This window comes from Marmota monax, unplaced genomic scaffold (assembly GCF_021218885.2).
Source record: "Marmota monax isolate L192 unplaced genomic scaffold, Marmota_monax_Labrador192_F-V1.1 WCK01_AAM20220418_F8-fsc02102, whole genome shotgun sequence".
Lineage (NCBI taxonomy): Eukaryota > Metazoa > Chordata > Mammalia > Rodentia > Sciuridae > Marmota > Marmota monax.
This window is the reverse complement of record NW_026694858.1, coordinates 3380-24739: the sequence shown is the minus strand read 5'-3', so window position 1 is coordinate 24739 and position 21360 is coordinate 3380. Positions and strand designations below refer to the sequence as shown.

Genomic DNA, 21360 nt, shown 5'->3' with positions numbered 1-21360 from the left:
CTAAAAGGATAATTATATTTACTATTTTCTTCTGTGCTGCTAGGTACCAAACCCAGAGCATCACCCATCACTGAGATTCATCCCCTTCTGAATTGATGTTTTTGATTCACAGTACCATAGTTGTTATTAGGGAAAGTAAATGAACAACATGCTGGAATTTAGGTTCCCATATTTAGCATAAGCAATGGACTAATACATAAATCAGAGCAACAATAATGCTTATTTATTTACTAAATAATAATGAATTAGTTTAAAAAGTTCATTTTATAGAGTTTAAACAAAGACTTACAGTTCATTTTGAATAATAATTAAAGAAAGAGTTTTAAGGAAATATTTAGGACTAAAAAATGATATTAGAATACCAATGAAGAGATAATAAAATAAACCCAGGAATATCAATACAAAACACTGTAACATTATTTTCCTTTTCAGAGTCAAATGATGAAAATTTATTTCTCAAAAATATACATTTTATTTTATTTCCTGAATAGATTTTTAAATGCATATCACTTGATCTCTGAAATTTGAAATTTTAAGTAGTAGATACAAAAACAGATAATGGTAGAAATGATTGATGAGATTATAAAAGTGTATTTATGGACTAAACTCCAGGTATCATAAGAGATCAATGAGGTTCAAGATAGGAATAAATTAACCATGTTAAATTTACCATATCTGCAGGTGAAGAGCCAGTTAGAACAGGAAAATCAAATACCACTACATTGATGGAATTTGTTCTTTTGGGATTTTCTGATATTCCCCACCTTCAGTGGATGATTTTTGGAATATTCTTATTCTTATATTTCACTATCTTGATGTGCAATAGCATTATTATACTGATAACCAGAACTGACTCTGCTCTTCAAACTCCTATGTATTTTTTTTCTTAGCAACTTTTCAGTGTTGGAAATCTGTTATGTAACAGCCACTATGCCAAGAATGCTCATGGACCTTTGTACACAGAAAGGAACTATTTCTTTTTATGCCTGTGCTACACAAATGTGTTTTGTCCTCTTGCTTGGAGGCACAGAGTGCCTCCTCTTGACAATGATGGCTTATGACCGCTATGTGGCCATTTGTAGCCCTTTGCAATACCCTGTAGTCATGACCGACAAGGTTTGCATACAGCTAGTGGCTGCATCTTGGGTCAGTGGAATCCCTGTTGAAGTTGGGAAAACATACCAGATTTTCTCTTTGCCCTTTTGTGGGTCTAACAAAATTAACCACTTCTTCTGTGACATCCCCCCACTGCTCAATCTTGCTTGTGGTGACACTTTTGTGAATGAGATGGCAGTATATGTGGTTGCAGTACTATTTGTCATGGTTCCATTTATCTTGAACTCTGCCTCCTATGGCAAAATCATCTCCAACATTCTAAAAATGTCATCAGCCAGAGGGAGGGCTAAAGCCTTCTCCACCTGCTCTTCTCACCTGACAGTTGTGGTCTTGTTCTATGGAACAGCTAGTATCACTTACCTACAACCCAAGTCAAATCAGTCTGATGGAACGGGAAAACTGCTGTCTCTTTTCTATACCATTTTGATCCCAGCTTTGAATCCCATCATCTATACTCTGCGGAACAAGGATATCACCATGGCATTGAAAAGACTACTAACTAAGTTATTAACATGAGGAAAAGACTTGAACACTCAATAAGAATTTACTCATAGTCTTCTCTTTTAATTACAGCAGGAATATATTTCAAGTATATTCCAAAATTTTAAATACCTACAATTTGAATTATTATTAGCAAACCATCTCATTTTAAAGAAAGCTTGCTTCATATACTTAGATAAGGGCTTCCCTGAAAGCAGGGTAAACATTAACCCAATAACAAGGACATCATCTTTCCTCTCATAATTATCTATTGAGTTTAGAGACATCAGAAAAAAACCCATGAATTTAGCAAGTGTATAGTGCAACCAGGGAAAAGGGTCTTGTTCTGTAATTTCTTCTACTCTTTCATTCTAGCATGTATTTGCTACCCTTCTCTGATGTTATAAGGATGGGTTTAGCCAAAGAAAAATCCTGAAGAAATTATGATTTTGGTAAAAGGAGCATTTTGTGTTTTTTAATTTTCTTATTTTTTTTCTTATTTTCGTATCTTTATTTCTTCTTGTATTCCAAGTCATTTTAAGTCTGTAAATCCTGTTCACATCTCTATTTCTGGAATAGATAATGATTTCTGGTAGCTTCACTCTCTCCTATGTTAACTTAAGGATTTGTTTGTTTATAATTATAGTATTATAAGTTTGTAGATTTGTACATTTTATGTCTTGGACTGAGTGCTGGTCTTTCTAAATGTATCTCTATCTGGACCCTAAAACTGTGATTCTGTTGGGAACAAACAGGTCTTTTAAATATAGTAAATTAAGGATTTTGAAATAAGATGTAAGACAGGCACCAAAGTGAAGGAAGTGTTCTCATAAGACACAGAAGACAGAAGTTTAGAAAATGGACACAGAGAAACAGAGAACATTGTGTGAAGATGGAGGTAGAGACTGGAATGATTCACGCACAAACCAAGAAAGACAAGAGCCACCCAATACTGGAAGATCAGAGGAATGACGCTCTCTTAAAGCATTTGGAGGAGGTCAAGCCCCAAACTATTCAGTTGGGACAGTGACCTTGAGAATATGAGAGACTGATATCATGTTGTTTTCAACCACCAATTTGTGTTGATGTGGTCACTTGGGTCTAGGAATGAATTATGTCATGTAAATGATGCTCTGATTAAAGTATTTTATTTAAATCATCAAGCATGAATTCTGTACCCAGAAAAATTACAGCTCATATATCATGCATCCTTACTTCTCTAGTTCCACCCATTTTGGCCCACATTTTTTTTCTTTTATGTGAAATAAAAATAATTATCCTTTGATTTAATAAACAAAATCCATGATATATCATCTTCTAAGATTAATATATATCTCAAAAATATTCCACACATTTATTCCAATGTGTTTATGAAAGTGTATGTTCATGTTTGTCACAATCAGAGACGAATGGAAGGTAAGACAGGTGACTTAGACTCTGTTAATGCACTGGAGTGAATGTATACCTTAACTGTACTCAGCTGCTCAGGACAGTCCTTCAGGGCAGCTCCACTGAGGAAACCTCACCTCCCTAACAAGTAGAGAAAAATGTAAATCTCTGCATGTCATTCCAGTTAAGAAAATACCTGTGAAAATTGCCAAATCAGTGATCAAAAAATGTTTCTATCAATTTGTATAAGTATTAGACCTAAAAAAATAAATATGTTTGCTTTGTTTTCTGTTGTTTTGATTATTTGGAGATTCACCATACTAAACAGAGTACATTCACAAAGACTTTTGTCTAATGACAAAAAATATTGTTCATGGTATAAAGAAAAATGTAGTCAATTTTCTGGTTCTGAGACACTCAGTATCAGGAAATTCCTAACTTTTCCCTTTTCCCCATAAACCAGGCTGCTTGTTTGCTTGGCATCAGATGGCCTGTGCAGGAAATCTGGACTTTAGGCTGACAGGGTATGGGGAATTGGGGTGGGATCTTATTTCTCCTGTTCATGTCATGTAATGAAGGCCATGCTGTCAATCAAACACATTAGGAATTTTGATAACCAGCAATAAAGAAGTGAGTGAGACCACCAGTTTTGTTTTGGAACTTACACAGAACATCCTAAAGTACACTGTCTTATCTTAAGTAAAGGACCCTTAACTAGGCATACATAGAGTCAAAGATACCTTCTCCAGATCAAGGGCAAAACCACTCTAAAAGGGTAAAGACTAAGTTCAATGTCTTTTAAGTTACTCCTGAATTTTCAAATATTGCTTAACAAGTGACCCAAAGCTCAGCATTTGAAGTAAATACAAATTTATCATCTCATAGCATCTGTGGGTCATAAGTCTGGTGCAGGGTGGCTGGTTTCTGTGATTTGGGTCTCCATGGCTAAATTTAAGGTGTGGAGGCTGTGGGGAAGAGGATTTGATTCTAGCTCAGCTAGGATGTTTGTGGAATCAAATTTCTTGTGCTTTATTCAGGTGCATTTTCCTTGAAGGATGCCAACTGGGGACCAAGTGTTAGCTCCTAGAAGTCAACCACATTGCATCCTCCTGCTCTATTTTATTTGTCTCCCATTGAATTCTTAGATTGCTGATTCTGACTACCATACCTAAATTTTAAGAGATTTATATGATTCAGTCAGGCTACAAGGCTGACAAACCTAGTTAAAAGCAAATGAAATTAGTCCTTAATGATAAGTGCAAACTGATTTTATAACATCATATATTCTTTGAATAAGTAGGAGGAGGTGCATGCACAGGAAGAACCATAAAGTTTGAGATCATCTTAAAATTATATTCATTAAAGATATAAAGGAATAAAAACAATAAAATATATGATATAAAATGTATGAAGCAACAATGTGTTTATTTTTATTTAGTTGAAACTACAAGTCATAAAAAGTAATATATAGTTTTGTAAGAAAATATTAATCAAAATTCATATCTATATATAAAAACATCAATATGTAAGTATATACTTAATTCTAATGAAAAAACACAATCTGAATCATCACCATTCCAAGTTTTTCATGATTATTTTGTCTGTTAATTATGTTCAAATCAAGAAAATTGTATTCAATACTAAGAGTTACATGCAAATTAATTAGTTAATTTAATTAACTTTGGTACCAGGAATTGAACCCAGGGGCACTTAAACACTAAGACACATCCCCAGCAACCATGCTCCTCCTTTTGAAAAAAAAATATTTTGTTTAGAGACAACAACTTAGTTATATTGCTTAGGGCCTTGCTAAGTTGCTGAGGCTGGCTTTGAACCTGAGATCTTCCTGCCCCAGCCTCCTGATTTGCTAGGATTACAGGTGGCTACCACCATACATAGCTAAGGTATCTCAATTCAGGCATTATAATAGCAAACACTGGAAATCCAAACAATGCAAAAAAAAAAATTGTGAGAGCTATTGCTACACCTATACCTACGGTCAGGAATGTGAAATGATAAAAACACTTCAAAAAACTTTTGACAGTGGCCTAAAATTTTGAGCAAGACATCTGCAATTTCACCCAAACTTTCCACTCCAATATATAGCCAAATAACACTTATTCTAAGTAAATGAAATGAAAACATGCAAATATAAAATTTATTCATGGTAATATGCAACATCTATATTTATAATTACTCAAAGCTAGAAATAATATAAAAACAGCTGAGTGAATAAAAAAAATGGTGGCTTATTTAGTCAATGGATTTCTATTCAAAAACCACAATTAATGAACTATGATATACACAGAAACTTTGATATACACAGAAACTATGATATACACAGAAACTTTGATGACTTTTACATTCTCACATTGAGGGAAAGACTCCACATGTAAGAGTATGTTCTGAATTATTATGAATGATTTGTAAATTAAGAAATTCAATCAGTACTTTCTTAGGATAAAGGGTGGAGGGAAGAGGTATCCTAAACTTGCATGAGAATGTATTTGTGGAAAATAAGAATATTATAAACCTTGATTGTGGTGATGGATTCAGAAGTGTGCATATTTGATATCATTGAATTTTGCATCTCATTGAAAATATTTTAAAGTTTGTAGTGTGGTTTGAAAAATTTACCTCATAATATCAGTATCTAAATAGCAAGCTGATAATGAAAAATAATACTGACATTGTATATGGTGCAAGTATAGCTGTCAAAATAACCAAGCAAAATACATGGTCATGTGCTAGGATAGTTGTTCTGTTGTTGAAAGTGTTAATGATAAACTTAAATATTAATGGCTATGTATTACACTATTCCATTTTGCTTTTGAAACTGTTCTTAAATATTGGTTGCGAAATGTAATAAAAGTTACTTTTAACTTCACTTTTTATTCCCAGAAATATTCGATATCGGAAAATAAATATACTGTGCTAGTACAAGCAGCTTAACACTGATACTAGTTGGCCACATTTAAGTTGAAAAAAAGAAGCAAAAATAAGAACTATATTTTGTAAAAAAAATTCAACAGGGTTAAATTAAATTTTAAAAAATTCTGAAAAAATGCTGTAAGCAAAGAACTCAGAGAGCAAGGTTTGAAAGACTTTGACTCTTTGATCTGGAAGCAAGTTCTAAATCCCAGACTTGCTGGGGTATAAATGCAGGACAGGGTGCAGGAGGCTCTGAGTGCTGAGATATCCTTTAGATGAAATCCAGACAGAGGGTGAACAAGGTTCACTGTGGAACTGGGTGCCACAAGGAAAACTACATGGAATTTCTTGGTACCTGGAGTAAGTGTTCTTCAAATCAACCCAGAGACAGCTGTCTATCCCAAGAAACAGGGAAAGTACATGACAGGGTCCCTTCCAGTCACCCCATGGCATACCAATGCAGGCTGGTAAGAATTTGTTGTTCATTGATATCAGAACCTGAAGAGGATGACTTAGGCCATAGAGAAGTTTGTTACAAAAGGTTTTAGATTTTAAGAAACTGAACTCTATGAGATCAGGGAAGGATCTGATGTGTTTGGAACAAATAATGAAACACACTATCAGTAGCCAAAACTCGGGCAGTGGTTTCATGCTCTCCAAACATATTTCCATATGTTTGACATAAAGCAACTTCTCCAGCACCATCCTATTTAGTTGGAAAGACTAATCAGATTTCTTTAGTTATAGATCATTTTTAATCAGTGTGTTTTGTCTTATGTGTGGACTCTGACTAGATTCCCCAATATCATCTGGGTTAAAATTAGGTATATTATGTGTTGGTGCTTTTTAAAGCATGTTTTTTTTTCTGTATGATCTCTGTTCAATTTTAAGTTATTTGAGTGCTAGTTGTCCATGAGGAATTACAAAGATGGCTGAGGGAATTAAGCCATATAGTGTGGTGCAGATGGAAGTAACAGACTTTCCTAAATGCTACCTGCAAAATTGTACTGTGTAGGAAACTTTTCTTATTTTGCTAAGTAATTGGTATATCTGATTTTTTTTTCATTTTCTTGGATATTTTCAGATGTTTTATAGAGTGATAAATATAATTTCTAATGATAGGAAGATGATTAGATAAATCTGCTTTAATGGTGGATGGACATTCAATGTGTCACTTACTATATATAGTAAAGTCAAAGTTGGTGTAATTCATGAGTACAGTTCTAATTTTTTGATATAAGTGAAAAAATAATAATAAAAAAGTACAGAGAAGCAATGTAAAAACATGCTGTAGTAAAGAGAAGCAGATTCAAAACATGCAAAGAATGTGCTTTTAGAAACACAGTGTCCATGCTCATGGAAATCCAAGCAGGAAATCACAAAATTGATTCCACATACATAAGATTCTAGGCTCATGGTTTGTTGTTTGAGACTCTCCTCCACACATACCTGTAAACAGTTCAAACAGGATAGGGTGTTGAGATGAAACTTTCCTCTTGTCTTTCTGCTACAATCTAGTTTAAAATATTTATTTTGGTCATAGTCTCTAGTTTTCAAACAGCTAGATACTTTTCCTGATTAGACCACATTATACAAATTTTAAAATTTCTAGATATTTGTCGTCACGGATGGGATGGTGTGCTTTAGTTTCTACAAATGTTAATTTAGGGTACAGATGATTCAGTTCTAAAAAGGGACACCCCAAATATGAAGAGTCAATGTAGAGAACATGTATCTGACAAAATATGTGTCCCATTTCCTAGAGGCCTGGATGGCCTGAATCTGAAAAAAAAAAAAAAAAAAAAAAGTAAAGAAAGAAAATCCACATTACTAACTAAAGGCCATGTATATGATAGAACTTGGCTTGTTTGTTTGTTTTTAACTTCTGTGGCCTGACATGATAGACAAATAAGTGATATTTCACTGCCAGTAAACTGCTTCCTCCTGAGGGAGGCTCTATGCCAAGGATGGCCTGGGAGAAGAATGGATATATATCCAAAAGCTACAACCTAGAAAAATGAACCTGAATGCTTGCCAACAGAAGTTCCCTAGAAATTAAATTGGTACATGAGAGAAGATGTTCCCCAGGGCTGGCAGAACTCTTGCTATTTAAGAGCAATGCATGTTTCCAGAAAGCAAAGCTGATATAGAATTAGAGTAAATTTCCAAGAAAAGAACTGAAAATTTTACAGGATAAGTCACTTAACACTCCATAGACTGCTTCATGCAAATCTATAAAGGTAAGGTGTAATAGAGCACTTTGAGTATTTTATTCAAAGATAGTTGTAAATTAATAAAACAGAAAATCATCAAATTCTGAGATCCATATCTGAGTAAAATATTTATATAATACATGCATATCTTAAATTTATTAATTTTAAAGTTGGACAGTATTAGATATATGTAAATAATGATAATGACATTTATAAGGTAAATTATGTATTTAAACTCAAATTGAAAACAAGTAGAAAGCATTGACATATAAAGATATTTAGTAGACATTTGAAAAAAAATAAAATAAAAGCAATAAAAGCTTCAAGAGTAAAGGTTTGAAGCAAAAGAAGGTGAAATATCACTACTAATACCGAGAAAAATAACAAACTCAAAAAAAAGAAATGAGAAAAAGTATGTAACATGATTCCAACCTTAAGGAAAAAATAATAAAATATTATTTATCCACAATATGTTCTAAACAATCATAAATACTTCTCAATAACATTGTTATCATTACAAGTCAAGTATAATAAATTAATTCAATCTTAATGCTTCATTTTACCTGCTTATAAGTTAATGCCTGATGCTTCAAAGTTTATTTCATAAAAATAGAGCATACAAATGATAAAAATAATTTAAGGGATTATAAAGTATATTCATGCATCTAAGCTACATAACATAGGATATCAATGTAGTTACAAAGATAAATGAATTAACCATCTTGAATTTGCAATATCTGCAGATGAGGATCAAATTAAAACAGAAAAATCAAATACAACAATGCTGGAATTTGTTCTCTTGGGGTTTTCTGATATTCCCCATCTCCGGTGGATGCTGTTTGGGATATTTTTACTCATCTACTTGGCTATTCTGATGTGAAATAGCATTATAATAGTAATAACACAAACTGACCCTGCTCTTCAAACCCCCATGTATTTCTTCCTTAGCAATTTTTCCTTTGTGGAAATCTGTTATGTAAACGTCACCATCCCAAAAATGCTCATGGCTATGTACACAGAAAGGAAATATTTCCTTGTATGCCTGTGCTACTCAAATGTGTTTTGTCCTCTTGCTTGGAGGCACAGAATGCCTCCTCCTGACAGCAATGGGCTATGACCGCTATGTGGCCATTTGTAACCCTCTGCAGTACCCTGTAGTCATGAGCCACAAGGTCTGCATGCAGCTGGTGGCCGCCTCTTGGATCAGTGCACTTCCAGCTGTGATTGGACAAACATACCAGATTTTCTCTTTGCCCTTTTGTGGATCTCACAGAGTTAACCACTTCTTCTGCGATATCCCTCCAGTCCTCAAACTTGCTTGTGGTGACACTTTTGTGAATGAGATGGCAGTCTATGTAGTTGCAGTGGTGTTTGTCATGATTCCATTTCTGTTCACCATCGCCTCCTATGGCAAAATCATCTCCAGTATTCTGAAATTGTCATCAGCCAGAGGAAGGGCTAAAGCCTTCTCCACCTGCTCTTCCCACCTGATGGTTGTGGTCTTGTTCTATGGAACAGCTGGGATCACGTACTTGCAACCCAAACCAAATCAATCTGAAAGAATTGGCAAACTGATTTCTCTCTTCTACACTGTTTTGATTCCAGCTTTGAATCCCATCATATACACTCTGAGGAACAAAGACATTATGGTGTCACTGAGAAAACTACTAGCTAAGGTGTTAAAATGAGGCAAAGACTTGAAAACTCAGAAATAATTTGCTAATGTTGCTCCAAACTCATGAATTTTATTACTATATTCTCAAATAATGGTAATTAATATTTAGTAAAGATCCACATTATATCCAGGAATCTTTGTTTTATAGAGTTTAGGTGAGGATTTTAGTACAACCAGAGAACAAATTAACTCAATTGAAAGATATATTTTGAATATTAATCTTTCCTCTCATGGCTAACTGTGGAGTCAAGAATCTTCCTGAGTAGCACATGAAAGATTGTTAACTGTGTCATTAACCTGTGTTTAGGGTCATGTTCTGGGATAATTTTCTTTAATCTTCTCATTCTTCCAGATAAATCTGCTATTCTCCAATAGTGTGTTTGGATTTACCAGTGAACTTCCATGCAAAGATATAATAACAGTCTGTGTCTCTTTAATCCTGAGTATGTTCCCTCCTGTACCACTCAGATTTCATTGTTCTCTGTTAACCTCAGTCCCTTATGTTGTAACTTCTAGTCTGCCTTTCGTGTTATCTATTTAGTATGAGAAGTTTGTAGAATTTTCACTATCAATACCTATTTTGAGAGGGTTGGATGGCATTCTCTCAAAATATAACTCTACTTAGAAACTTCAAATGTGACCATTTGTAAAAAGGATCTTTGCAGATGTACTTCAATAAGGATTTTGAAATGAGATCATCATGTTAGGAAGCAAATCCAATGACCAGAGCTTTCATAAGATCAGAAGGCAGAAGAAGTTTAGAAAAAAGAGGAAATCAGAGAAGAACATCATGTGAAGTTGGAGGCACAGACTGGAGTGATACCACCATGCACCAAGGAAGACAAGGGACTCCAAAGGCTGGGCGTGACTCTTCACTAAAGACCAGAGCAAGCAAGTCCCCAACCACATGGTGATTTTTGAGACTGGTGAGGAGAACTGTGAGAGAGTAGTTTTGTGTTGCTGTAAATCATCCATTTAGAGTAATTTGTTAAGGCAGACGTAGGAAAATAATACAGCATGTAAATGATTCTATCATTAAAGTTCTTTTATTTTAATTATCTTACATGAATTGTGTATCTTGCCTGTTCACACTGGTAAAATCCTCATTTGTATTCTTCCACCCATTTGGGAAAATGCTTTGATTTTTTTTTTTTTGCAAAATATTACTTATCTTTTATTTTACAAACTAGATCTATGAAACGTTATCATATGGAAACTCTATCTGCCTAAGAATTGTAATAGATTATATATATATAATGCGGTGGTACTTGAAATTGAGTCCAAAAACACTCCAGCCCTGAGCTACTGCCCTACTTATTTTTATTTTATTTTATTTTATTTTATTTTATTTTGAGATAGGGTCTTCTGATGTTGCAGAGGCTGGCCTTGAAGTTGTGATCCTCCTGCTTGAGCCTCCCAGTAGCTGGGATTACAGGAATATGCCACTGCGTCTGGCTCTGAAAGATTTTTAAAAGACTTTTGGTTTTCTTTTTCTTAACAATGTAAGACCAAATTGGAGTCAAAGGGGAAGCTCTGTGCACCTAGATTAAGACCTAGAGTACATCTATGCTCTCTAGTACTGCTTGCCCTCGAGGCCATGCTTTAGAGCTGCTCAGTGATAGAAATTCCCATTTTCAGAACAGAATGGAGAGCTCATCATTAATCTGAGTAAGAAAATACATCTCTCTGAAAGTGACCATATTGTCAATCAAACAGATTTTCCTCTCTATATGGGTGTCATTATTCAACCTATAGGAAAATGAATGTAGCTGCATTGTTTTCTGTAGTTTGTTTATTTGAAAGGACTCACCAGACTGCAGTGTACTCACAGTGACAAACACATAGCTCAGTGATGTAGAGAAAAGATGCAGGCAAGCAATGGAGACCTACTGGACAGCAGGAAACTCCTTGCATTCTTACTGTCCCACATACCAGGCTATATCTTTTGCATGATATCAAGTGGACTGTTCAAAGAATGTGGTTTCTGCAAGGCTGAGTAAGGGGGAAGTTTAGGTGGGGTCTCATCTCTCTTGGTCATGTTATTAAGTCAGGCTGTCAAACACATTAGGGCTGTTGCCAAACACCAAGACAGTGATTGGAGTCACCAGAGTGCTGTTAGAGCTCACACAGAATATAATGAAGTCCACTGCTCTTATCTTAAGTAAGAGCAAAACTACAGGCAACCTAGTCATGACAGACATAAAGACAGAACTTTTTGTCAATCAGGTATAAATCAACCACATCTGCATGGCGATAATAACAAAATCCATAGCTTTTTAAGTCATTGCAGTGGTTTTTAGTGTTTTCTAAACAAATTACCATACAGTTAGCATGTTAAGGCAACACACACCTATCTTCTTTAGTTCTGTAGGTCCTAAATCTGGTGTAGGGTCAATGATTTCTCTACCTAGGGTCTCAAGCTGAAATCCAAGTGTCTGCTGGGCCAAGCTATTATCAGAAAGATGAGGGGAAGATATTTGATTGCAACCTCAGCTTGATTATATTGTTTCCATAATCCATTTTCTGGTGGATAGAAGACCACAGGCCCAGTTTTCTGGCTGGATATCAATGGGGTCCAGGTCTTAGCTCCTAGAAACCTGCCACATTTCATAATTCTGCCCTCTTGCATCTCTCACCTTGAAATTCTGACTTTTTCTTTAGTTCTGTTTACTCCACATAGATTGAAAGGAATTATGTGATTCATTCAGGTTCACATGAGTAATCTCCTAAAGTCAACTGATATTACACCTTAATTCTAAGAGAAAAATAATTTTACATTATGGCATAGATGATTGATTGAACAAATAAAATTGAATGTATAGGAGGAAGGACAAACCATCTTAGAACAGAACTTTGTAGAGTTATAATGTTCACAAATACAAAAATCAGGAGAAAATGATAAAAATATACAAAATAAAACAGTAAGTAGATATTTTTAAATGGAATCAGTGAAATTTGATGGAGACTTGCTTTGAGCCATAGAGCTAAGTAAACTGTGACAAGTTGTGTTGAGAGGCTACAAAACCAGAACTGTCAATACTAGGAAATCAGAGATGATAAAATATGACCTCAGGAATTAAAGTATTTGTTTAGTCACAAAGTGACTATACTTCTATTTTTTTTTCTCAAATGTATGATTTCCTGGAACTGATTTTCATATTAATAGTAATAGACCTAAAATAATTTTCAAACATGTAAATTACCATTCCTTAGTAATTTATTCCATTCACAAAGTGATTTATCTTCAAAATCTTTTAGTAACAGTTCTGTTTTTTTTTTTTTTTTTTGACTAGTATCGGAACATTACTGAATTTGAGAGGAAGTCACTGTAGAAAGATTTATGGCAGTATACAGCAAATTCCATTAAGAAACATAGAGTCATTTCAATAAAATTAATAGCAAAATCAATTTATTTCCATGTAAAAGAAGGCAATATGATATTAAATGCAATTAGCCCTTCATATATATGAATTTTATATCTCTATAAAACTGAGGTTTAAAAATTTTGAAAGACAAAAAATGCCATCTGTACTGAATGTATACAGATATATTTCTTAACATTATTCCCTAAAAATATTGTATAAAAACTATACAAGTACATTTATAATATATTACTTTGCTATTATAAATAATCTAGAGGTGATATTACAGTGTTTTTGTACATCCAATGTCATTTTACCAAAGGAACTTGAACATCTACTGATTTTAGTGTCCAATCGTGTCTTGGAAGCGGTCTATCACAGATACTGAGGGACTACTATAATATGTAAAACAAAATAAAAAATAGCAAGTAGTTGTGAAAATTCACATAAAATATTTCAGCAATTTAATCCAGTGAACTATAAAATCATTTAAGAAAATTAGAGGAAGTAAAGATTATGTTGGTGATACATTGTTGTAACAGAAAATTCAGTATCGGAAAAGATATTTTCTCCCAGTGTGAGCCACAAATTCAATGAAATAGAATAAAATCATATGTGTGTGTGTATGTATTGGGTGTTGTCTAACATATCAGACTGACTTGAAAATTGTTTTGGAGAAGAAGATGATCAATAATCACCCAGATAATGTTGAATAATAGTAAAGTGAGGGGGATCAGTGTAGCCAAAATCAGGACCTATTTTAATGCTGCAGAAACTGACAAAGTATACAATCTAAGTGGACAATTACACATAGAGATCTCAATACATGGACAGATTTGAATAATGACAGACTTTAATAAGTCTTGCTATTTAATTGAATTTTAATATATAAAAAAGAAATTCCTTAATATTTACTCCATAATGTTTACAAAATAAAATGGTTTCAAATACTTTATATCCTAAATATGTAATAAAACATGAAGTAATTTCAAAAGTAATTTATATTATCTTCATGGTTTTATTTTGAAAAAAGTCTATTAACAAAGCCATTAACCATTGTGGAAAAAATTGATAAATTAAACTGCAGTAATTAAAAATTGTTGTTGTGGGGTATAATTGACTGAGTTAAATGCATATAAAAAAATATACCAGGCCTGGCGCGGTGGCACATTCCTGTAATCCCAGTAGCACAGGAGGCTGAGACAGGAGGATCCTGAGTTTAAAGCCAGACTCAGCAACTTAGCAAGGCACTAAGCAATTCAGTGAGACCCTGTCTCTAAATAAAATATAAAATAGGGCTGGGGATGTGGCTCAGTGGTTGAGTGTCCCTGAGTTCAATCCCCACTACCAACATAAATAAATAAATAAGCCAGAATAAGACCCATTAGTCTGCATAATGAGTATGTAGGCAAAAAACAAGAATAAAATGTGCTCTTCCTCCAAAGAAGTTAAAAAGAAATATATATATATATATATATATATATATATATATATATATATATATATATATATATATATATATATAGAGAGAGAGAGAGAGAGAGAGAGAGAGAGAGAGAGAGAGAAAGTTTGAGAAGAAATTTCAAGGAGAAAGGACAAAGGAGCACTTCACAAATGCCCAGGGGGAAAAATAGTAATAATCCATAATATGTGGGAGACCCACCTTTCACTTGACTGAGTCACATTCCCAGGCTGGGTGCTGAGGCCCTCAGTCACAGAAATGTGGCAGAACTTTCCCCACCCTTCTTGGGTCCAAGGGTCGATGTCTGTGCATGGGTGTGTCTTGCTAAAGCCCCATGGGTGAAGCTATGCTCACCTGTTCCTTTGTAATATAACCTCTTGCCCTGTTTAGTATAGAATCTTCCATGGAAGTGCCTTGTGTGTGTGTCACCTTCTCTTACTGTGCCCTTGGTTGTGGCCTACCCAGGTATCAGTCAACCTGCTGACAGTGGACATCATGAAGATAGACTCAGCCCCCTGAAACCTGACCCCTTGCCTCATTTGAATAGCTTCTCCTCAATAAAAGGGGTCAGCACATGAGCACTCTCTCTCTTCCTGTGGATCCTTAAGGTCAGAGAAGCCATCACAGGACCCCAAAGTGTCTCTTGTGGGTTATTTTGCACAGCCCAGTTAGCTCAGTTCAACTGGAGTAATCCCTGAGCCTTTTAGTCGTGAGAACAGAAATCTGGCAGTAATAAGCAAAAAGAAATCAAACTCCAGTGAGATGCATGACACAACTATCAGTGCATCTAGTTTGTAACAGGAAGCACAGCACACTACATGCATGAGTGCATAAAAGAATTGGAGCAATGGCAACTCCCCACCCCCATCTCTGGCATATGAAATGTTAATCCTATTCAGCAAATAGACTGCCTTCGCCTAGAGATTCTATCTACCTGTGTTTATCCAGCAGATGCATGCATACCTGCAAACCAAGAGTTACCCCCAAGAATGTTCATCTTAATATGATTCATAGCTGTAAATATTTATCAAATCAGAATTTGAAGCAATTGTGATAATTTCACAAATGGAAAAATGAGAGGTGATGAAAACTGACAAACCTAGGAACAAAAATGAATGAAGCTTTCTGAGAAAAAAAAATCCTATACTAAGAATGTACTATTTTAAGTGAGTTTAAAAGAATATGTAGAAATGTCTATCATATATATGAATATAGGCATATATATAAGAATATATGCATATCTACATATTTCTACATATACATATATTTCTACTTTTCATACTATTTTATATTTTGTTTAATGAACAAATTATTATTATGATGATGAAAAGAAAAACAATATGTTTTTGCTAGGAGCAAATTCAAAATATGAGTTATCATTTGCTTCCCCAAAAATATGTTCCAAGACAGGTGATTTTGCTCAACATTTTCTTCCTCCTTTCTGAAAAGGAAGTAATTAAAACATTTAAATGTTTCATCATTTAATAATTAGCTTCTACTTTTAATTGAAAGATACAGGGTCACAATAACCCAGAATTCCTGCATAAAGCTGTAAAATCTCTGAATATAGCTGGGCATGGTGGGGCACATCTGTAATCCCAGCAACTCAGAAGGAGAAAACAGGAGAATCACAAGTTCAAAGCAAGCCCCAGCAACTCAGCAGACCCTAAGCAACTTAGAGAAAACTTAAATAAAAGGTCTGGGGATGTGGTTCACTGCTTAAGTACCCTGAGTTAAATTCTCAGTACAAAAAAAAATTCTGAATAATTTATCACACTCATAATTAGAGGCATCCATTTGCTGTGGAAGAGAAAATAATAAATTACAATATAAAAATTAAGGCTAAGTCAGAGAGACATCCAAAATGATGACTCACACTAGTTTGCTCTCTGCAACTATGATCAATGTTGCAATATCCTATTACTGCATAAATTCATACACATGTACCATTTATTGATTTATTCAGAAAGTAAAGGCACTTGTATCTGTCAATTATGCCAAATTTCTATCCATGGATAGAATATATAGTAGAATTTCTAAGATTTTTTTTCAACTACATCCTTGAAATTCTTCTTTTATGAATGAGGTTAGATATCTGTCCCTTTGTGAAAAAGAATGAGTTTCCCAACCTTTCTGTGAATTTAATTTGTTCAGTTCATTTTGTTATTTCTATGTTAGGCTTTTCCTTGGTATTTAAAATACCACTTATAGCTGGAGATCTAGCCCAGTTTTGGAGGGCTCGCCTAGCATGCTTGAGGCTCTGGCTTCAATCCCCAGGACTACACGCACAACATACACACATATACCCCTACACACACTGAAAGAGAGAGGGATGGGGGAGAGAGAGAGAGAGATAGAGAGAGAGAGAGAGAGAGAGAGAGAGAGAGAGAGAAATAGCCCTTCATCGGAGAATTAATAAACAGATATCTATCAATCTAGGATGTGTAAAGATGGTATTGCTCAGTGCCCAATTTATATTAAGAACTAAAATGTACTGTGCCCTCTATTCCATAGAGGGCCTGAAGACAGTGTATTCTGGCAACAGTGGGAGTTACCTGGGAAAAATTAAAGAAAGCAAATAAGCAGATGCCTAAGAGCTGCTCTTAATTAGAAATTTAAATATGTAGGTGAAAGAAGTCCTTGGGGGTAGACATAGCTGGTGATATTTATTTAGAGAACATTTTATAAAGAACAAATATTTTAAAAGCAGAGGGAATATAATAAGTGGTCTCGCTTTGAAAAATTTAAATATCAAAATAGTTAAGCCTTCTTCAGGAAGAAAGAAAAATCAACCCATTCAAGAAAGGTTAATATGGATTCTTTTATCCTGATGACAAGCTTTAATTTGTATACAAACTCAAAAATGAAGTTTATAACATAGTGGGAAGATGTATGTCTTATTAAACAGTTCATCCATATGAGAAGCTCATGTTCATTTTTGCTTTCCACAGATGAAACACCAGGGAAAACCCCCAGAAGGAAACCTAACTGCAAGGATGGAATTTGTCCTTTTGGGGTTTGCTGAGGTGCCCCAGCTCCAGTGGTTTCTGTTTGGACTGTTCTTTGTCATCTACATGATCATCCTGCTGGGCAATGGAACTATTTTGGTAATAACAAAAGTAGAGCCTGCTCTCCAGACCCCCATGTATTTTTTCCTTGGCAATTTTTCCTTTTTGGAGATCTGTTATGTTTCAGTTACTCTCCCCAGAATGCTCATGAATTTCGGGACCCAGAGAAGGACCATCTCTTTGGTTGCCTGTGCTACACAAATGTGCTTCATTCTTGTACTGGGAGCCGCAGAATGTTTCCTTCTGGCAGTGATGGCCTATGACCGCTATGTGGCCATTTGTAACCCTCTGCAGTATCCTCTGGTCATGAACCACAAGGTCTGTATCCAGCTGGTGGTTGCCTCCTGGATCAGTGGAATTCCTGTGCAGGTAGGTCAGACCTTCCAGGTTTTCTCCCTGTCATATTGTGCTTCCAATGTAATCAACCACTTCTTCTGTGACATCTCCCCAATACTTAAGCTGGCCTGTGGGGAAACCTTCACAATTGAGCTGATGGTCTATGTGGCTGCTCTGCTGTTTGTCTCCACCCCATTTCTCTTAATACTCATCTCCTATATCAAAATCATCTCCACAGTCCTTAAATTGCCATCAGCCACAAGCAGAGCCAAAGCCTTCTCCACCTGCTCATCTCATCTTACAGTGGTGGTTTTATTCTTTGGATCAGCTATTATTACATATTTAAGACCTGAGGCTAGTCATTCAGCAGAAACTGACAAAGTGCTTTCTCTTTTCTATACTGTTGTGACTCCCATGTTCAACCCCATGATATATAGCCTGAGGAACAAGGATGTTATAATGGCATTGAGAAAATTATTAGGGAAATAATCTACTTGAATAAATGTAAGCTATATTTGCAGGACTTGTTATTTTCTGCATCTGTAATAAAATTTCAAGTGGTATGTGTATTTAGATTTGTGTCTTTTCTATCTCTTCAATAATAACTATTTCCAATTTAAATTTTAGTGTGATGTTGAGGAATTATTCTGTCTCAGTTAATATGAGTAAAACATGTTTCACCAAATAGCGAATCATGTCCTTGATAATTCTTTTTTTTATGTGTGTGCAGTGTCAAATTACTATTGACAGAGCTCATGGTAATTTTATTGATAGCATCACAGTCTCTGTTGTAACAAATTTTGAAAATCATGTCATTCATATCCATATTTTTGTGGCAATCATTTTTCAAAACAGGAAGAAAGTGGACATTAAATGAAGAACACAAAAACACACACAAAGACACACAGATATTTGGACCTAGCCTGATTTTTAGAGAAATTACTTCCTAGAAAAAAAGCATGTAGCTTCATGAATAATGTTAGTGAATATTGTGCATGTTTAATTACTTTAAGAGTTATCATTCCTTTATGGTAATCATTTTGTATTATAAGTAATATAATAAAATATACACAAGTAATATGGAAAAATAGAAGAAGGAAGACTTCTTTGAATAACTAGTATTTTTCTATTGAATATGGTCAAGTTGTTTTTTCAAAATAGAAATTTTCTTGGGGTGGTAGAATATATAGCAGAAGTCAGAAAGAGGATATTTTGTAAAATCACATATCTGCTATCAAAGCACCAATACATCACAAATAGTTTTCACTCTACACACTGAAAATGATGAATTAATATGTGACTAATGTTATATTGTAGCTAACTCAAAAAATTTTTCTCTTATGTTTCTTTTATTTCACTGATAGTTTGGATTTTGTTAAGCAATTTGTGTTATTTATTTAATGCTTAAAGCAAATGGTAAATCTTTTCTCATTGGGGATAAGGAAATTTTAATTTTTTGTCTCATACATATTGATGCAAGTAAACTTATTATTGATACTGTATACAAAGGTAACATATTTCTGAAAAACTGTGACCTGTTAAAAGAATGTATGTCTAAACAAGAACATTGTAATGTTTGCACTTGTTCTTAAAAGCACTTGTCCTCAGGTAAATAATATGAGTTCTTATCACATTTACAAGGAGATACCTAACACAAAGTGGAGAGAAAATGTGGTACTACTCTCTGTCTACCAGAAGATATCCAGAATATGTGTTAACAACCCAAATGCCATAACCAAATAAGACTTATACCCCAGCTGAAATCAAAGAAAAGTGTAAATAAATCACTAATAACCTCAGATAAAGCCTCTATCAGAAGTTACTAACACCTACAATAAATGATTGGCAATAGATGAATGATGAAAGAAAGAAAAATATACTAAGAATAATTTCGGAAAAATAATTTTGAGGCAGAAATTGGACAAACCACAAGCTATTGCCTTTAGAATAGGGTCCAACAGAAATTGAGGCATCTTTTTTTCCGCACTGGATTTCCTGTGAAATATAGAATAAAAATGTTGTTTGAGAGAAGAGAGTTTTGGAAGAAGTAATGTCTATCCTAGTAATAACAGAGTAGTGCTCGTTCCATGATGGAATGTGTCCAGTGTATATCATCCTGCCACTAGAGAGTTAGAAGACCAGTCTAGGAAATGATGTCATACCTGGAATATAGGGTTAATCTCTTCTCCTGAAAAATTGTATATTCATCAGCAGCTCTAATCAAACTGAAGATAATGATTGGAAGTTCATGCTGCTGTGCCCATGCATAGTCTCTCCCTGTGTCTGTGTGGTCACTTGGCACAGCAACCCACTGGACAATGCTAATGGTAACTAGGGACAGAGGTTGGGTGGTAACCACAGAATGGGTTTCCCTACCCATGTAATTATCCTAAAACTCCTCAGCTGAGGAAAACCTTTGATAAATATTCACGTTGTTCACAAATATCTTCACTTTTCGGGGCTCATTTGGAAAAGTCTATATGTATTTTTCTAAAAATCTCGTAATGATTATTTCTCAATTTTGTTTCTTTCAAATCCCTCACTGTTCTCTCAAACCATTACCTTTAACCAATGGATGGGTACACAAGCACACATCTGGTCATTATTCCTTCCATGCTAAATAAACAACCAGAAGTACTGCTCAGAGTTCTTCCACCTCACCAATCTCCTTGATGCATGTCCCAGAAAGTAGCTACAAGGTTACAGAGGTTAGCTTTAGGGTGATACCTGAATGTCACATAGAACCCAGGTAACATAGATCCATACTTTCTTTTGCTAAGTGAACTTCTATGAGGTCATTAATATGGAATTAGAGAGAAAACTATGTTAGAGGAAAAAAGACCTTGATAATTTGAACTTTTTTTTTCATGTGAATTGCTTGTGCCATTAGGTCCTGTTGAAGTCCTATATACACCACTTCCATATGATACTTGGGACTTTTAAATAAAAGATTAATTTTCCTGCTATTTAGGTGGACTCTACAAATTATCTCTTTCATCCTGAGAAATAATGATATTTTATAGATTTTAAGGAATTTTTAAAATCTAATTGGCATATTTATAAATTTATTAGGAGTGTTTTAATTAGCACTTCAATAATATCTATGAGTTCTAACGTGAAATTTCTTTGTTTCTCTTTTTTACTATTTGTAATTTATCTCGTTTTATCTTCTTAATCATCTACTATATATTAACATATATATTATTAAACTTTATAAAAACAATATGTAGTTTTGGTTATCTTTCTTTTTATATGTTTCCAATTTTATATATATTAAAAATATAGAGAAGGAAGAACAGTAGAATAGAGGAAGCCAAATACAGAAAGG

General features: G+C 34.4%; 3 protein-coding genes across 3 annotated transcripts; all 3 read left to right on the top strand.

Moving 5' to 3' along the window:
* Positions 1-657: 657 nt before the first annotated feature.
* LOC124080480 (olfactory receptor 10AG1-like) lies at positions 658-1632 on the top strand. The gene is given in 3 exon segments (XM_046426397.1): positions 658-691; positions 694-878; positions 880-1632. Coding segments are annotated over 3 exon segments (972 nt in total).
* A 7215-nt stretch (positions 1633-8847) lies between these two features.
* On the top strand, positions 8848-9817 carry LOC124080478 (olfactory receptor 10AG1-like; the record flags this gene model as incomplete). The annotated part of the gene is given in 2 exon segments (XM_046426394.1): positions 8848-9134; positions 9136-9817. Coding segments are annotated over 2 exon segments (969 nt in total), but the record flags the coding sequence as incomplete, so codon positions are not given.
* A 6242-nt stretch (positions 9818-16059) lies between these two features.
* On the top strand, positions 16060-18521 carry LOC124080479 (olfactory receptor 10AG1-like). The gene is made up of 2 exons (XM_046426396.1): positions 16060-16099; positions 17608-18521. Exon 2 carries the CDS (start codon positions 17625-17627, stop codon positions 18519-18521), a length of 897 nt encoding a protein of 298 aa, XP_046282352.1. The 5' UTR covers positions 16060-16099; positions 17608-17624.
* The last annotated feature ends 2839 nt before the right edge of the window (positions 18522-21360 follow it).